This window comes from Coregonus lavaretus (genome assembly GCF_964263955.1).
Source record: "Coregonus lavaretus genome assembly, chromosome: 27".
Classification (NCBI taxonomy): Eukaryota; Metazoa; Chordata; class Actinopteri; order Salmoniformes; family Salmonidae; genus Coregonus; species Coregonus lavaretus.
Genome location: NC_140014.1, coordinates 43,875,580 through 43,891,028, shown reverse-complemented (window position 1 = coordinate 43,891,028; position 15,449 = coordinate 43,875,580). Strand labels below are relative to the sequence as shown.

The window sequence follows — 15,449 nt, the reverse complement described above, 5'->3', positions numbered from 1 at the left end:
TCCTTGTCAGTGTGTGTCCCTACCATGTGGTGTGATCTGTTGGGACTAGAAACAGGAGGGAGCAGCTGTAGACAATATCCCCAGATAGAAATGGTCCATGATAACATGATAACGGCGAACTAACCCATCCAAACGCCTTGGCCTGACTTCGTGTTATTGTTTTGATGGTCTCAGGTTTCCATGGAGATGAGCACTCTCAGAAGGAAGCGTATTGAGTTGCTCCAAGGGATCCAAGGTAAGACCCACCAGGCTTTAATGGATGAGTCTGGTGTAAGTATGGATTTGACATCTTGTCTTTTCTCACTATTTGAAATATGGGTATTGGGTAACTTGTTATAAGCGTGTATGAACCTTTTGTAATGTCTTACAATACAGCTTTTAATATGTTCTGTTTTGGCTCTTGGTGTGTATCTCAGGTGGTGTCGAGAGCCTTTCCCTGCCCAGAGTGAAGAGCTGTGAAGAGGAGATGCCTTTAGAGATGCCCCCCTCCCTGCTGTCGTCTCTAACAGAAGCCCCTGTCCCCAGACCTAACCAGGTTCCCCTCTACCTCCCCCCCTGCTCCACGCCCCCCTCCCTGTCCCCTAGCCCCCACGCTCAGCCCCAGGCGGTCACACAGTCAGTAGTTGTCAAGCAGGAGCCCCTGTCCCCTGGTAGGGTGACCACTGAGACGGAGGCTGCAGAGAGCACAGTCACAGTCCACCAGCTAGTTCCTCACTGCCCCACGCCAGAGGCTACGCCAATCCGTACAGACCCTGGCACAGGTATGGCCTGTCAACACACACACACAGAGACACACACACACACACACACACACACACACACACACACAGAGACACACACACACACAGAGACACAGAGACACACACACACACAGACACACACACACACACACACACACACACACACACACACACACACACACAGACACACAGACACACACACACACAGAGACACACACACAGACACACAGAGACACACACACACACACACACACACAGAGACACACACAGACGCACACACACACACACACACACACACACACACACACACACACAGACACACACACAGACACATACACACACACACACACACAAACACTAGTAAACGTTCATTCAGAAATGGCCTGAATTGAATCAGCTGTTTCTCATTCTCTCTTAGATTGTGCCCTCAGCTGCCAATCGGTCAGCGGGATGAGGTCTGAGCATCACAGAGCCAGCAGAGCGCTCTCTCAGGAGGACAGCGGCCTACCTGTAGGAGCATCTGCAGAATGGAAGGAACCCTCAGCAGGCTCACCAGACCTGGTCCAGTCGGTAGAGAGGGGTGTCCAGGTTACCAGAGAAGACAGGGGTAACTCCGAGCCCCACCCGGCCCCGCTGTCAGGCCCGTCCATCCGCAAGAGCTCCAGGACCGGGGTCCAGGACCTAGAAACCTCCCCTGTCCTCGCCCTCTCCTCGCACATCTCCCCCGGCCTCCCTGCATCCCTCGCTTCGCCCCAGGCGGAGGCGACGACCGTAAAGCGCGTGAGGAAGTTGAAGAAGAAGAGGGTGCTGAGGAAGGCCAAGGGGGCGGAGCAACAGCTTGACAACAGCGACACAGAACTGGAGGCGGAGACGACCCTCTCCCGACCCGTCAGACTCCTCCGCACCCGCAAGAAAGCCAGCGGAGGATCCCAGCCCCAGGTCAGCACATCCACCTCCAGCCCGCCCGGAGCAGCAGAGGACAGGGGGGAGGTTAGAGTAGAGGCTCCAGGACCTCCAGGACCTCCAGGACCTCCAGGACCTCCAGCCACTAGGCCTGAGGAGAGGCAGGAGGACTCTGACTCCTCTCTAGAGATGGTAATGCTCCCCCAGGCAGCTCCAGCTGAGGTGGTTACCATCGACACCTCAGGCCCAGAGGATAGAGACATGGAAGTGTGCAGCATTGCCTCTCCACAGCCCCAGCCCACTGTCTTACCCCCAGCCCCAGCCTCAGCCCCAGACACACTGAAGACAGAGCCCCAGAAGCTGGCCTGCAATGAGGTCACCTCCACCAGCGAGATGGATGTCAGCTCTGTAGTCAGGACCTGTAAGAGGTGAGAGGGATATGTCCCGTACAGTTCTGGACAGATAAATTGGCACCGTTACACGTTTCTCAGATAATTCCCTATTTCTTCTAAAATAAGTTGAATGGAAAAAAAATAAAGTTTTAGGATTTTCAACATTTCAGAACCAATTTTATTTTTGCCACCACTGCACTAGTACTTGGTTGAACAGCCTTTGGCCAAAATAACGGCAGACAAATGATTCTTGTAGCCATCAATGAGCTTGCTGCAACTTCTAGTGGAAGTTTGGGCCACTCTTCAGCATCAAATTGCTCTAATTCAAAAAATGTTGGCCGACATTTTGCTAATTTTCTCATCTATGAAAAACATTTGATCTCCATACAGTTTTCTTTTTTCCAAAACTAGAATCGGTAACAGAGTGGACAGCGTATTGTAGACGTTACCCTTTGCCAAAGTTTCCAAAAATTGCGTTGTTTAGAAGGAGTGAAAGGGTGCATTGGGTTATTTCAGAGTAGGCGTTCCCTAACGGAAATATGCAAATACATGCTAGAACGCGCCAATAGGGTGTCACTAGCTCGTGCTTGGCTCTGCCCACCTCCTTGCTTGTCCTGCCCACTATGATTAATTTGCTCCTGTTGGTAACGACAGGCTGTGGTCTACCTTGGGTTGGTTATAAAAAAATATTTGTTTCTGTGCTCTGAGCACGCAAATTGGAACATGGGAGGGTCGTCCCAAATGTAATGTATGCTACAAGGATCTTTTGTCCCCAATTATCTTAGCCAAAGGCTGTCCAAGTCCCAGCTCTGTGGTGCCAATCATTCTGTCCAAAGGCTGTCCAAGTCCCAGCTCCGTGGTGCCAATCATTCTGTCCAAAGGCTGTCCAAGTCCCAGCTCCGTGGTGCCAATCATTCTGTCCATGCCTTTCGTCTTTATTTTCTGAACTTAAGTTTGTCCATGCCTTTCGTCTTTATTTTCTGAACTTAAGTTTACAAAAATAAAATAAATAAATACAATTTGGTTCTGCGATGTTGAAAATCCAATAACAAGGTGTGGAGTCCAAAAGTAGTTTTGAAATGTCTTATTTATTGTAGAAGAAATAGGAAGTTATTTCTGAAAAGTGGAAGGGTAGATAGATCTGTTTGGAACTGTACTGCTAGTGCTGCTTTGACTGCAACTCTTATGCCTGTAAGAGTATTTTAGTTGACACTCCTATGCAACAGGAGGTGTTGGTGATCCACTGTTAATATTTAACAAAGGCTTCCGCTCATTTTAGTTTATCTGAGCATAGGTTAAAAAGGCAGTAGATTAGGCTGTAGGTTAAAAGGCAGTAGACCAGCGTCCAACCCCAAGCTTCCAGACCCTCTGCCCCTAGCTCCCCTGTCCCTCTGCCCCTAGCTCCCCTGTCCCTCTGCCCTAGCTCCCCTGTCCCTCTGCCCCTAGCTCCCCTGCCCCTAGCTCCCCTGCCCCTAGCTCCCCTGCCCCTCTGCTCCCCTGTCCCTCTGCCCCTAGCTCCCCTGTCCCTCTGCCCCTAGCTCCCCTGTCCCTCTGCCCCTAGCTCCCCTGCCCCTCTGCCCCTAGCTCCCCTGTCCCTCTGCCCCTAGCTCCCCTGTCCCTCTGCCCCTAGCTCCCCTGCCCCTCTGCCCCTAGCTCCCCTGTCCCTCTGCCCCCAGCTCCCCTGCCCCTAGCTCCCCTGTCCCTCTGCCCCCTAGCTCCCCTGCCCCTCTGCCCCCTAGCTCCCCTGTCCCTCTGCCCCTAGCTCCCCTGTCCCTCTGCCCCCAGCTCCCCTGCCCCTCTGCCCCCAGCTCCCCTGCCCCTAGCTCCCCTGTCCCTCTGCCCCCTAGCTCCCCTGTCCCCCTGCCCCTAGCTCCCCTGTCCCTCTGCCCCTAGCTCCCCTGCCCCTCTGCCCCCTAGCTCCCCTGTCCCCCTGCCCCTAGCTCCCCTGTCCCTCTGCCCCTAGCTCCCCTGTCCCCCTGCCCCTAGCTCCCCTGTCCCTCTGCCCCTAGCTCCCCTGTCCCTCTGCCCCTAGCTCCCCTGTCCCTCTGCCCCTAGCTCCCCTGTCCCTCTGCCCCCAGCTCCCCTGCCCCCAGCTCCCCTGTCCCTCTGCCCCTAGCTCCCCTGTCCCTCTGCCCCCAGCTCCCCTGTCCCTCTGCCCCTAGCTCCCCTGTCCCTCTGTCCCTCTGCCCCCTGCCCCTCTGCCCCTAGCTCCCCTGTCCCTCTGCCCCTAGCTCCCCTGTCCCTCTGCCCCCAGCTCCCCTGCCCCTAGCTCCCCTGTCCCTCTGCCCCTAGCTCCCCTGTCCCTCTGCCCCTAGCTCCCCTGTCCCTCTGCCCCTAGCTCCCCTGCCCCTCTGCCCCTAGCTCCCCTGTCCCTCTGCCCCTAGCTCCCCTGCCCCTCTGCCCCTAGCTCCCCTGTCCCTCTGCCCCCAGCTCCCCTGCCCCTCTGCCCCTAGCTCCCCTGTCCCCCTGCCCCCAGCTCCCCTGTCCCTCTGCCCCTAGCTCCCCTGCCCCCAGCTCCCCTGCCCCTCTGCCCCTAGCTCCCCTGCCCCTCTGCCCCTAGCTCCCCTGTCCCTCTGCCCCTAGCTCCCCTGTCCCTCTGCCCCTAGCTCCCCTGCCCCCAGCTCCCCTGCCCCTCTGCCCCTAGCTCCCCTGTCCCTCTGCTCCCCTGTCCCTCTGCCCCTAGCTCCCCTGCCCCCAGCTCCCCTGCCCCTCTGCCCTAGCTCCCCTGTCCCTCTGCCCCTAGCTCCCCTGTCCCCCTGCCCCTAGCTCCCCTGTCCCTCTGCCCCTAGCTCCCCTGTCCCCCTGCCCCTAGCTCCCCTGTCCCTCTGCCCCTAGCTCCCCTGCCCCTAGCTCCCCTGTCCCTCTGCCCTAGCTCCCCTGTCCCTCTGCCCCTAGCTCCCCTGTCCCTCTGCCCCTAGCTCCCCTGTCCCTCTGCTCCCCTGTCCCTCTGCCCCTAGCTCCCCTGTCCCTCTGCCCCCAGCTCCCCTGTCCCTCTGCCCCCAGCTCCCCTGCCCCTAGCTCCCCTGTCCCTCTGCCCCTAGCTCCCCTGTCCCTCTGCCCCTAGCTCCCCTGTCCCTCTGCCCCTAGCTTCCCTGTCCCTCTGCCCCCAGCTTCCCTGTCCCTCTGCCCCTAGCTCCCCTGTCCCTCTGCCCCTAGCTCCCCTGTCCCTCTGCCCCTAGCTTCCCTGTCCCTCTGCCCCCAGCTTCCCTGTCCCTCTGCCCCTAGCTCCCCTGTCCCTCTGCCCCCAGCTCCCCTGTCCCTCTGCCCCTAGCTCCCCTGCCCCCAGCTCCCCTGTCCCTCTGCCCCCAGCTCCCCTGCCCCTCTGCCCCTAGCTCCCCTGTCCCTCTGCCCCTAGCTCCCCTGTCCCTCTGCCCCTAGCTCCCCTGCCCCTCTGCCCCTAGCTCCCCTGTCCCTCTGCCCCTAGCTCCCCTGTCCCTCTGCCCCTAGCTCCCCTGCCCCTCTGCCCCTAGCTCCCCTGTCCCTCTGCCCCTAGCTCCCCTGCCCCTCTGCCCCTAGCTCCCCTGTCCCTCTGCCCCTAGCTCCCCTGTCCCTCTGCCCCCAGCTCCCCTGCCCCCAGCTCCCCTGTCCCTCTGCCCCTAGCTCCCCTGCCCCTCTGCCCCTAGCTCCCCTGTCCCTCTGCCCCCAGCTCCCCTGTCCCTCTGCCCCCAGCTCCCCTGTCCCTAGCTCCCCTGTCCCTCTGCCCCCTGCCCCTCTGCTCCCCTGTCCCTCTGCCCCTAGCTCCCCTGTCCCTCTGCCCCTAGCTCCCCTGCCCCCCTGCCCCCAGCTCCCCTGTCCCTCTGCCCCCAGCTCCCCTGTCCCTCTGCCCCTAGCTCCCCTGTCCCTAGCTCCCCTGTCCCTCTGCCCCTAGCTCCCCTGTCCCCAGCTCCCCTGCCCCCCTGCCCCCAGCTCCCCTGTCCCTCTGCCCCTAGCTCCCCTGTCCCTCTGCCCCTAGCTCCCCTGTCCCTCTGCCCCTAGCTCCCCTGTCCCTCTGCCCCTAGCTCCCCTGTCCCCAGCTCCCCTGTCCCCCTGTCCCCAGCTCCCCTGTCCCTCTGCCCTAGCTCCCCTGCCCCTCTGCCCCCAGCTCCCCTGTCCCTCTGCCCCCAGCTCCCCTGCCCCTAGCTCCCCTGTCCCTCTGCCCCCTGCCCCTCTGCTCCCCTGTCCCTCTGCCCCTAGCTCCCCTGTCCCTAGCTCCCCTGTCCCTCTGCCCCTAGCTCCCCTGTCCCTAGCTCCCCTGTCCCTCTGCCCCTAGCTCCCCTGCCCCCAGCTCCCCTGTCCCTCTGCCCCTAGCTCCCCTGTCCCTCTGCCCCTAGCTCCCCTGCCCCCAGCTCCCCTGTCCCTCTGCCCCTAGCTCCCCTGTCCCTCTGCCCCTAGCTCCCCTGTCCCTCTGCCCCTAGCTCCCCTGTCCCTCTGCCCCCAGCTCCCCTGTCCCTCTGCCCTAGCTCCCCTGTCCCTCTGCCCTAGCTCCCCTGTCCCTCTGCCCCTAGCTCCCCTGTCCCCAGCTCCCCTGTCCCTCTGCCCCTAGCTCCCCTGTCCCTCTGCCCCTAGCTTCCCTGTCCCTCTGCCCTAGCTCCCCTGTCCCTCTGCCCCTAGCTCCCCTGTCCCTCTGCCCTAGCTCCCCTGTCCCTCTGCCCCTAGCTTCCCTGTCCCTCTGCCCTAGCTCCCCTGTCCCTCTGCCCCTAGCTCCCCTGTCCCTCTGCCCCTAGCTTCCCTGTCCCTCTGCCCCTAGCTCCCCTGTCCCTCTGCCCTAGCTCCCCTGTCCCTCTGCCCCTAGCTCCCCTGTCCCTCTGCCCCTAGCTCCCCTGTCCCTCTGCCCCCAGCTCCCCTGCCCCTAGCTCCCCTGTCCCTCTGCCCCCTGTCCCTCTGCCCCTAGCTCCCCTGTCCCTCTGCCCCTAGCTCCCCTGTCCCTCTGCCCCTAGCTCCCCTGTCCCTCTGCCCCTAGCTCCCCTGTCCCTCTGCCCCCTGCAGCATCAAAGGGTTGGGAGGTTTCTCATTCTTGACGTGCCTGTCCTGTCTTCTCCTACAGTGAAGTCCAGCTGCCCCTGACGTCTGTCAAGCTGTCCAAGACTTCCTCAGGTAGGTCACAGTACCCACACTGGTCCAAGACTTCATCAGATAGGTCACAGTACCCACACTGGTCCAAGACTTCATCAGTTAGGTCACAGTACCCACACTGGTCCAATACTTCATCAGATAGGTCACAGTACCCACACTGGTCCAATACTTCATCAGATAGGTCACAGTACCCACACTGGTCCAATACTTCATCAGATAGGTCACAGTACCCACACTGGTCCAATACTTCCTCAGATAGGTCACAGTACCCACACTGGTCCAATACTTCATCAGATAGGTCACAGTACCCACACTGGTCCAATACTTCATCAGATAGGTCACAGTACCCACACTGGTCCAATACTTCCTCAGATAGGTCACAGTACCCACACTGGTCCAATACTTCATCAGATAGGTCACAGTACCCACACTGGTCCAATACTTCATCAGATAGGTCACAGTACCCACACTGGTCCAATACTTCCTCAGATAGGTCACAGTACCCACACTGGTCCAATACTTCATCAGATAGGTCACAGTACCCACACTGGTCCAATACTTCATCAGGTAGGTCACAGTACCCACACTGGTCCAATACTTCATCAGATAGGTCACAGTACCCACACTGGTCCAATACTTCATCAGATAGGTCACAGTACCCACACTGGTCCAAGACTTCATCAGTTAGGTCACAGTACCCACACTGGTCCAATACTTCATCAGATAGGTCACAGTACCCACACTGGTCCAATACTTCATCAGATAGGTCACAGTACTCACACTGGTCCAATACTTCATCAGGTAGGTCACAGTACCCACACTGGTCCAATACTTCATCAGATAGGTCACAGTACCCACACTGGTCCAATACTTCATCAGGTAGGTCACAGTACCCACACTGGTCCAATACTTCATCAGATAGGTCACAGTACCCACACTGGTCCAATACTTCATCAGATAGGTCACAGTACCCACACTGGTCCAATACTTCATCAGATAGGTCACAGTACCCACACTGGTCCAATACTTCATCAGGTAGGTCACAGTACCCACACTGGTCCAATACTTCATCAGATAGGTCACAGTACCCACACTGGTCCAATACTTCATCAGGTAGGTCACAGTACCCACACTGGTCCAATACTTCATCAGGTAGGTCACAGTACCCACACTGGTCCAATACTTCATCAGGTAGGTCACAGTACTCACACTGGTCCAATACTTCATCAGGTAGGTCACAGTACCCACACTGGTCCAATACTTCATCAGGTAGGTCACAGTACTCACACTGGTCCAATACTTTGGACCTGATAGTTACAATACCCAGACCCCCTTGCTGGTTCGTCCTCAACTAGACAGACAGCATGGTAATGGCCTGTGATAAATTATGGGCATATTTGTGAGTGTATATTTAACTAAGCAAATGGATGACTACTCTCAATCCCCCCCCCCCCTCACATGTCCCCCTCTGCATTTCAATAAGGACATTTGGAGTTGACTGAATTGAAATGGAATTAACCTTGTAAACTTGTGGAGGAGAGAAGCTGTTTTGATATGTGTATATTTCAGTGGTGTTTAACATGTGCATCTCTGTCTTTCTAGATCTGTCTCTAGATGCGTCGTCAGAGCATGGGGAGGAGGAGCTGCCGTCTGAGGGGGTGTTTGAGGGTCACCAGGAGACGGTTAATGCCATGCAGGTCCACATGGGTCTGCTCTATACCTGTTCTGGAGACCGCACTGTTAGAGCCTTCAGCCTGGTGGTAAGTCCATGTCTCTCTGTCTGTCTGTCTGTCTGTCTCTGTCTCTCTCTCTGTCTGTCTGTCTCTGTGTTTTACCAGTCTGTTGCTGCCCTCACCATTATTTGACTACAAAGCATTTATATAAATGTCTTAGTTAATTTAGAAAACAAACTCAGACAAGACATTGACTTCTACATCATACCAAGTGAATTCTATCCAAAGGGACTGTGGTCTCTAACAGTCTGTCCTCTCTAACAGTCTGTCCTCTCTAACAGTCTGTCCTCTAACAGTCTGTCCTCTCTAACAGACTGTCCTCTCTAACAGACTGTCCTCTCTAACAGACTGTCCTCTCTAACAGTCTGTCCTCTCTAACAGTCTGTCCTCTCTAACAGTCTGTCCTCTCTAACAGTCTGTCCTCTCTAACAGACTGTCCTCTCTAACAGTCTGTCCTCTCTAACAGTCTGTCCTCTCTAACAGTCTGTCCTCTCCCCTGCAGAGCCGTGAGTGTGTGGCTGTGTTTGAGGGCCACAGCACCAAGGTCAACTGTTTGCTGGTTTCTTCTGGACCAGGTCTACAACAACGCCTTTACTCTGGTTCCAGTGACCAGACAATCCGCTGCTACAGCCTCAGGGTAAGTAACTATACTACTACTACTACTACTACTACACTACTACTACTACTACTACTACTACTACTACTACTACTGCTACTACTACTACACTAATACTACTACTACTACTACACTAATACTACTACACTAATACTACTACACTAATACTACTACACTACTACTACTACTACTACTACTACTACACTAATACTACTACTACACCAATACTACTACACTAATACTACTAATGCTGCTACTACTACTACACTAATACTACTACACTACTACTACTACACTAATACTACTACACTACTACTACTACACTAATACTACTACACTAATACTACTATACTACTACTACTACTACTACTACACCAATACTACTAATGCTGCTACTACTACTACTACTACACTAATACTACTACTACTACACTGCTACACTAATACTACTACACTAATACTACTACACTACTACTACTACTACTACTACTACTACTACTACACTAATACTACTACTACACCAATACTACTACACTAATACTACTAATGCTGCTACTACTACTACACTAATACTACTACACTACTACTACTACACTAATACTACTACACTACTACTACTACACTAATACTACTACACTAATACTACTATACTACTACTACTACTACTACTACACCAATACTACTAATGCTGCTACTACTACTACTACTACTACACTAATACTACTACTACTACACTGCTACACTAATACTACTACACTAATACTACTACACTACTACTACTACTACTACTACTACTACACTAATACTACTACTACACCAATACTACTACACTAATACTACTAATGCTACACTAATACTACTACACTAATACTACTACACTACTACTACTACACTAATACTACTACACTACTACTACTACACTAATACTACTACACTACTACTACTACACTAATACTACTACACTAATACTACTACACTACTACTACTACACTAATACTACTACACTAATACTACTACACTACTACTACACTACTACTACTACTACTACTACTACTACTACACTAATACTACTACTACACCAATACTACTACACTAATACTACTAATGCTGCTACTACTACTACACTAATACTACTACACTAATACTACTACACTACTACTACTACACTAATACTACTATACTACTACTACTACTACTACACCAATACTACTAATGCTGCTACTACTACTACTACTACACTAATACTACTACTACTACACTGCTACACTAATACTACTACACTAATACTAATACTAATACTACTACTATTCCTACTACTACACTACTCCTACTAGTGTGTTCTATGTTCTCTGACTGTGTTCTATGTGTTCTATGTTCTCTGACTGTGTTCTATGTTCTCTGACTGTGTTCTATGTTCTCCACAGTCCAGGGAGTGTGTGGATCAGTTCTCTCTCCCAGACCGGGTTCTTTGCCTCCACAACCGCTGGAAAGTTCTGTATGCTGGCCTAGCCAACGGCTCCGTGGTCACCTTCAGCCTCAAGGTCAGAACCAGAACTCTAGAACACCTTCTATTCTAGAATCGTCACTAGAACACCATCTAGAACACATTGTGTAAAACCGACAATAGAACACAGTCTAGAATGCATTGTAATCTATAACACATTCTAGAACCCAACTGGAATTATAACATTATGGAACCACCCCAGTTACTACCAGAGGCTATTCTTCAAACACATTTTGAGATCTTATTTGTTATTTGTCGTATTTGTTCTTGTTCAGACCAACAAGCAGCTGGATGTGTTCGAGTGTCACGGGCCGCGGGCGGTGAGTTGCCTAGCGACAGCCCAGGAAGGAACTCGCCGCATCCTATTGGTCGGATCCTACGACAGCACCATTAGTGTTCGGGATGCCAAGAGTGGCCTGTTGCTACGGACTCTGGAGGGCCACACCAAGACAGTACTATGTATGAAGGTGGTCAATGACCTGGTCTTCAGTGGCTCCAGCGACCAGTCGGTCCATGCACACAATATACACGTGAGTTATTGAAATACAATATTCAGTTCATGTTTGATAACCTAATAGAGTATATCTACATTTAGTTTTGTATAGAAGTCATTCTGATGAATGATGCTTGATTCATTGGCCTGGGTGTCTCTCTCTCTCTCTCTCTCTCCACGTGTGTTATTCATTGGCCTGGGTGTCTCTCTCTCTCTCTCTCTCCACGTGTGTTATTCATTGGCCTGGGTGTCTCTCTCTCTCTCTCTCTCCACGTGTGTTATTCATTGGCCTGGGTGTCTCTCTCTCTCTCTCTCTCTCCACGTGTGTTATTCATTGGCCTGGGTGTCTCTCTCTCTCTCTCTCTCTCCACGTGTGTTATTCATTGGCCTGGGTGTCTCTCTCTCTCTCTCTCTCTCTCTCTCTACGTGTGTTATTCATTGGCCTGGGTGTCTCTCTCTCTCTCTCTCTCCACGTGTGTTATTCATTGGCCTGGGTGTCTCTCTCTCTCTCTCTCTCTACGTGTGTTATTCATAGGGCTGTTGTGGTGACTGTATTACAGTCACAACGGCAGTCATGAGTCATGACCGCAGTCACATTCCATGTGATTGTTGAGTCACGGTAATCTCCTCTAATGCACTGTAGACATGCGTTAGTAGTAACCAACACGCTAACGGCCGTCAGGTCGCTAATGGCCTGGTACGCAGCACTCTATTGTCCCTCTAACCATCAGGTCCTAATGGCCTGGTACTCAGGGCTCTATTGTCCCTCTAACCATCAGGTCCTAATGACCTGGTACTCAGGGCTCTATTGTCCCTCTAACCATCAGGTCCTAATGGCCTGGTACTCAGGGCTCTATTGTCCCTCTAACCATCAGGTCCTAATGGCCTGGTACTCAGGGCTCTATTGTCCCTCTAACCATCAGGTCCTAATGGTCTGGTACTCAGGGCTCTATTGTCCCTCTAACCATCAGGTCCTAATGGCCTGGTACTCAGGGCTCTATTGTCCCTCTAACCATCAGGTCCTAATGGCCTGGTACTCAGGGCTCTATTGTCCCTCTAACCATCAGGTCCTAATGGCCTGGTACTCAGGGCTCTATTGTCCCTCTAACCATCAGGTCCTAATGGCCTGGTACTCAGGGCTCTATTGTCCCTCTAACCATCAGGTCCTAATGGCCTGGTACGCAGCACTCTATTGTCCCTCTAACCATCAGGGTGCTAATGGCCTGGTACTCAGCGCTCTATTGTCCCTCTAACCATCAGGTCCTAATGGCCTGGTACTCAGGGCTCTATTGTCCCTCTAACCATCAGGTCCTAATGGCCTGGTACTCAGGGCTCCATTGTCCCTCTAACCATCAGGTCCTAATGGCCTGGTACGCAGCACTCTATTGTCCCTCTAACCATCAGGTCCTAATGGCCTGGTACTCAGGGCTCTATTGTCCCTCTAACCATCAGGTCCTAATGGTCTGGTACTCAGGGCTCTATTGTCCCTCTAACCATCAGGTCCTAATGGCCTGGTACTCAGGGCTCTATTGTCCCTCTAACCATCAGGTCCTAATGGCCTGGTACTCAGGGCTCTATTGTCCCTCTAACCATCAGGTCCTAATGGCCTGGTACTCAGGGCTCTATTGTCCCTCTAACCATCAGGTCCTAATGGTCTGGTACTCAGGGCTCTATTGTCCCTCTAACCATCAGGTCCTAATGGCCTGGTACTCAGCACTCTATTGTCCCTCTAACCATCAGGTCCTAATGGTCTGGTACTCAGCACTCTATTGTCCCTCTAACCATCAGGTCCTAATGGCCTGGTACTCAGCGCTCTATTGTCCCTCTAACCATCAGGTCCTAATGGTCTGGTACTCAGGGCTCTATTGTCCCTCTAACCATCAGGTCCTAATGGCCTGGTACTCAGCACTCTATTGTCCCTCTAACCATCAGGTCCTAATGGCCTGGTACTCAGGGCTCTATTGTCCCTCTAACCATCAGGTCCTAATGGCCTGGTACTCAGGGCTCCATTGTCCCTCTAACCATCAGGTCCTAATGGCCTGGTACGCAGCACTCTATTGTCCCTCTAACCATCAGGTCCTAATGGCCTGGTACTCAGGGCTCTATTGTCCCTCTAACCATCAGGTCCTAATGGCCTGGTACTCAGCACTCTATTGTCCCTCTAACCATCAGGTCCTAATGGTCTGGTACTCAGGGCTCTATTGTCCCTCTAACCATCAGGTCCTAATGGCCTGGTACTCAGGGCTCTATTGTCCCTCTAACCATCAGGTCCTAATGGCCTGGTACTCAGGGCTCTATTGTCCCTCTAACCATCAGGTCCTAATGGCCTGGTACTCAGGGCTCTATTGTCCCTCTAACCATCAGGTCCTAATGGTCTGGTACTCAGGGCTCTATTGTCCCTCTAACCATCAGGTCCTAATGGCCTGGTACTCAGCACTCTATTGTCCCTCTAACCATCAGGTCCTAATGGTCTGGTACTCAGCACTCTATTGTCCCTCTAACCATCAGGTCCTAATGGCCTGGTACTCAGCGCTCTATTGTCCCTCTAACCATCAGGTCCTAATGGTCTGGTACTCAGGGCTCTATTGTCCCTCTAACCATCAGGTCCTAATGGCCTGGTACTCAGCACTCTATTGTCCCTCTAACCATCAGGTCCTAATGGCCTGGTACTCAGGGCTCTATTGTCCCTCTAACCATCAGGTCCTAATGGCCTGGTACTCAGGGCTCTATTGTCCCTCTAACCGTCAGGTCGCTAATGGCCTGGTACTCAGGGCTCTATTGTCCCTCTAACCATCAGGTCCTAATGGCCTGGTACTCAGGGCTCTATTGTCCCTCTAACCATCAGGTCCTAATGGCCTGGTACTCAGGGCTCTATTGTCCCTCTAACCATCAGGTCCTAATGGCCTGGTACTCAGGGCTCTATTGTCCCTCTAACCATCAGGTCCTAATGGCCTGGTACTCAGGGCTCTATTGTCCCTCTAACCGTCAGGTCCTAATGGCCTGGTACTCAGCACTCTATTGTCCCTCTAACCATCAGGTCCTAATGGCCTGGTACTCAGGGCTCTATTGTCCCTCTAACCATCAGGTCCTAATGGCCTGGTACTCAGCACTCTATTGTCCCTCTAACCATCAGGTCCTAATGGCCTGGTACTCAGGGCTCTATTGTCCCTCTAACCATCAGGTCCTAATGGCCTGGTACTCAGGGCTCTATTGTCCCTCTAACCATCAGGTCCTAATGGCCTGGTACTCAGGGCTCTATTGTCCCTCTAACCAGCAGGTCCTAATGGCCTGGTACTCAGGGCTCTATTGTCCCTCTAACCATCAGGTCCTAATGGCCTGGTACTCAGGGCTCCATTGTCCCTCTAACCATCAGGTCCTAATGGCCTGGTACTCAGGGCTCTATTGTCCCTCTAACCATCAGGTCCTAATGGCCTGGTACTCAGGGCTCTATTGTCCCTCTAACCATCAGGTCCTAATGGCCTGGTACTCAGGGCTCTATTGTCCCTCTAACCATCAGGTCCTAATGGCCTGGTACTCAGGGCTCTATTGTCCCTCTAACCATCAGGTCCTAATGGCCTGGTACTCAGCACTCTATTGTCCCTCTAACCATCAGGTCCTAATGGCCTGGTACTCAGGGCTCTATTGTCCCTCTAACCATCAGGTCCTAATGGCCTGGTACTCAGCACTCTATTGTCCCTCTAACCATCAGGTCCTAATGGCCTGGTACTCAGGGCTCTATTGTCCCTCTAACCATCAGGTCCTAATGGCCTGGTACTCAGCACTCTATTGTCCCTCTAACCATCAGGTCCTAATGGCCTGGTACTCAGGGCTCTATTGTCCCTCTAACCATCAGGTCCTAATGGCCTGGTACTCAGGGCTCTATTGTCCCTCTAACCATCAGGTGCTAATGGCCTGGTACTCAGGGCTCTATTGTCCCTCTAACCACTCTGACATCAATGCAAATAACAATCGAAAAATCTCATCAAACACTTATCATCAAAACAGTATCATGCTTT

The 15,449-nt window shown here is 53.0% G+C and overlaps 1 protein-coding gene across 1 annotated transcript in view; it reads left to right on the top strand.

Annotated features, from left to right (window-relative positions):
- The window catches only part of znf106a (zinc finger protein 106a), a 53,841-nt gene that overhangs the window by 24,674 nt on the left and 13,718 nt on the right, over positions 1-15,449 (top strand). Inside the window, exons 8-15 of the mRNA XM_084144201.1 lie at positions 175-235; positions 417-761; positions 1,159-2,071; positions 7,059-7,108; positions 8,690-8,847; positions 9,323-9,457; positions 10,861-10,977; positions 11,216-11,470. Coding sequence (XP_084000327.1) covers positions 175-235; positions 417-761; positions 1,159-2,071; positions 7,059-7,108; positions 8,690-8,847; positions 9,323-9,457; positions 10,861-10,977; positions 11,216-11,470 — 2,034 coding nt within the window. The remainder of the gene's footprint in view (positions 1-174; positions 236-416; positions 762-1,158; positions 2,072-7,058; positions 7,109-8,689; positions 8,848-9,322; positions 9,458-10,860; positions 10,978-11,215; positions 11,471-15,449) is intronic.